This window comes from Populus trichocarpa, chromosome 3, assembly GCF_000002775.5.
Source record: "Populus trichocarpa isolate Nisqually-1 chromosome 3, P.trichocarpa_v4.1, whole genome shotgun sequence".
Taxonomy (NCBI): Eukaryota; Viridiplantae; Streptophyta; class Magnoliopsida; order Malpighiales; family Salicaceae; genus Populus; species Populus trichocarpa.
In genome coordinates this window covers 12,647,711-12,650,791 of record NC_037287.2, presented here as the reverse complement: position 1 = coordinate 12,650,791, position 3,081 = coordinate 12,647,711, and the positions used below count along the sequence as shown (strand labels likewise).

Genomic DNA, 3,081 nt, shown 5'->3' with positions numbered 1-3,081 from the left:
ACAAACTACAAAAGTCTTCGTCAAGGGCCACTCCCAACCACAGATCAAGAACCCTATGGTCTTAATTTATCAAGTCTTTTGTTCAGACCATAAATTAAACATTACAAGCATAAGCTTTCAGTAGATAGGGATGGATCCCGATCATTTCGGTAATCGAGAGACAGGATATTGTGACTGGAAGGAGTGGCTTCAGGGAGACAATGAAGATATCTGTAAGTCAAAACTGTGCATATTTGCTCGGAATTTTTATTTTTTTTTTGTTTGACGAACAGTTTGTTTTCAATCTTTGGTTTCGTACTTCGCATCTAACTTTCAAAATCAAGATCCTTTTGGAGACTTTTTCCGTGGCATGAATATGATCCGATACCTTGTAGATCGCAGCTAGACTTTCAATTCACTCTCTTCATTTTTTTTCCTTCTTTTCCATGGCAAGAGAGCCTCGTCTATAGATAGATAGATGAAGGCAATCGAGAGTTTCTCTTTTCTCTTCTTTCGTTCTCGAATTCTCTCCGCCACATATAATATGAAAAAGGAATAAACGGCAGTTGGAATAAAAGATCAAGTTGTTCATTGTTGTTTACTTATCTCCTTGGTATTTGCTTCAAATCTGAATATAGTGTTTTACTCCATGAGTAATTTTTCTTTGTTTTTCAACCAATAATGAAGAAAAAAAAGCAAGTGGTCGACCAGTTGAGTCGATTTAAAGAAAAACAGTGTATCTTCCTCTCAAATTCTTTCTTGTTCTTTGACTTTGCAATTCAGTATTATTGTTCATAACAAGTTTCTGAACTGATTTTCTTCCCTCAAATAGAATGTTTTCTAGATAAGCGATTTTTGGATTAAAAATATATATATTTCTGATTTATCATGTGTACTGTCCAAATTCAACAGTGCTGGATGGAGCGAACGCAATGCCAAGCCCTTTCCTATTCCAGTCACAAGTTAATGATATGGGTGGAACAAGCAATAGAGTACTCCAGACAGACAATCCACGCGACAGAAAAAAAAGAAATGACAAAGAATATCGAGCCCGTTGTAGGGTATTCACTCTTTTTTTCCCCTGATTAATATATATGTATAATAAAAAAAGAAGAAGGGTTAATTAGTATTAACATGCAGGAAGACCAGAAAAGACAGCAGGAGGAGTTGGAGAAACTAGCGGTAGAAAATGCACGCATGAAGGACGAAAATGAATCCCTGGTGAAGGAAAGGGTTACAGTTTTGAGTCCGAAGTTGGAATCAGCAGCCATTGAGATAAATCAACTTAGAAGTGAAAGTCAGAGCTTGAAACGCAACAGTGACAACCAAAGAATTCTTGTGCATGCTTTAACCGAAAAACTGGTAATTCTTTTTTTATTATTATTGTTATTATTATCCCTGATGCCAGAGCCCTTCTCAATTAATTAGTTTAAGGTGGGTGTCCGGGCCAGCTTGTGCGCACCTCGACTAATCCCACGGGCCTTGAAGTTAATGATCATGTAAATCTCCAATGGTCCTTATATGAGCAACCACAGGACTCGAACCTGAGACCACAAAGGAAGCAAACCTCTTGGTTTCAAGCTTTTACCAGTAGTCACCACCTAGATGGTTGCCCTTCTCAATTAATTAATTGCATATAGGGAGGCCTCCTTAAATCTACTGCATGTATTCTTAAATCAATGAAAATCCTACAAAACAACTTTTCTCCACAAGATGTGTAAAACCCATGATTGAAAAGAAAACTCTAAAGACAATTAGATTTTCGATTCTGCAAATCGATCCACCGTCATTCTGCTGCCTCCATTTCCGTATAATAAAAGAACAACAACAAGAAGAACGAAAGTTCTTTGTGTTTGGCGGCTTTGTCTCCACAAATTCTTCATTATAATCATAAGACCCGTTCAGAATCCATACATCTCCTTCACTTTCTCTGCCATTCCTTTCCATTCTTCACTCAAATCATCACATCAATTCTGCGCATATAAAAGAAAAGTCATGTTAAAATCTTTTGCTCTTTATCTTTTTTCCTCTGCACTCCATCAATCAGAACAGGAGAGAATCCCATCTGGTATGGAGATCTTTCCATCGCTAATCCTCGACCATCCCAATCTCATATCCATTTATTGAAACTGAAAATTTGATAAAATGATCTTTTCCTCTTCTTCTTTTTTTGTTGTAGTCAATGGAGAGTTGTTGCTTCTTTTCTCTTATCAGAGTATATAGATGTCTGACGTTTATATGGTAGCTCTGATATTGTTGAGGAGATGATTTATTTTTATTTTTCCTTTTTCTTGCTTAATTTACAGCCAGCATGTTAGCGTTACAGTTGAAATGGTTTTTCCGTATTGTTACTTATCTTTTAATGAATCGCAGAGTCGCTATATCATATACTAATACTACTTAGTTTATTCCCCGAACAGGATAGCCAAAATAAACTTAGAAGCCTCCATGATGAGGTTGCACGATTGAGACAAAACGTCCCCCAGGATCCCAGGATGCAAGAAAAGAAAAAACTCATGGAAGAGCTTTTGAGGTTAGAAAACGAAAACAGGCTGCAAGAACTGCAAAATCAAGCGTATTGCATGATGATACAAAATGACGGGGACCCTAGAGGGGATGAAGCTGATCAAGGTTCTTAACATATCCATTTACCAGTTTAACTAACGATATCTTAGATTATAATTTGTCTTAATAAGGTGGCTAATTGTGCTGGGGTGCCATTGCAGCATTGCCTGCAGGATTGCTGTGATTATTTGCTGAGTAGTACATTAAGTTGAGGCACCTCTACCAAATCATGAGTACTTCTCAAGCTTTTCATCATATTTGAACCCTTTGAGAGAGATGGATCTACTGCGGCAGAACAATCACAGGTCTCCTGTGCTGTGTTCGTGTTTGGTTTAATTTACTATGCTTTCCGAAATAAATGCCAGCACCTACTTTAATTCGCTTGGCTTGTCTATCTTAATTATGCAGATGTAGCTACTGTATCTTGAATCACTATACTGGTAACTCGTCGAAAATACCCAACGCTGATGTCTGCCGTTTAATGTTCAATGACAAGAGGATTATACCTGGTTTATCAACCAACCTTGAAGATTAAAA

General features: G+C 37.3%; 1 protein-coding gene across 2 annotated transcripts; it reads left to right on the top strand.

The window, feature by feature from the left end:
- LOC7491899 (uncharacterized) lies at positions 1 to 3,081 on the top strand. 2 transcript variants are annotated; one of them, XM_052451648.1, is made up of 6 exons: positions 1 to 212; positions 892 to 1,040; positions 1,120 to 1,341; positions 1,431 to 1,478; positions 2,400 to 2,610; positions 2,706 to 3,081. In XM_052451648.1, the coding sequence occupies exons 1-6, from the start codon at positions 131 to 133 to the stop codon at positions 2,726 to 2,728; spliced, it is 735 nt and encodes a 244-aa protein (XP_052307608.1). In that variant the 5' UTR covers positions 1 to 130; the 3' UTR covers positions 2,729 to 3,081. The 2 variants fall into 2 exon arrangements, with proteins under 2 accessions (XP_052307608.1, XP_024452382.1); XM_024596614.2 differs by lacking the exon at positions 1,431 to 1,478 and having other exon boundaries at positions 7 to 212.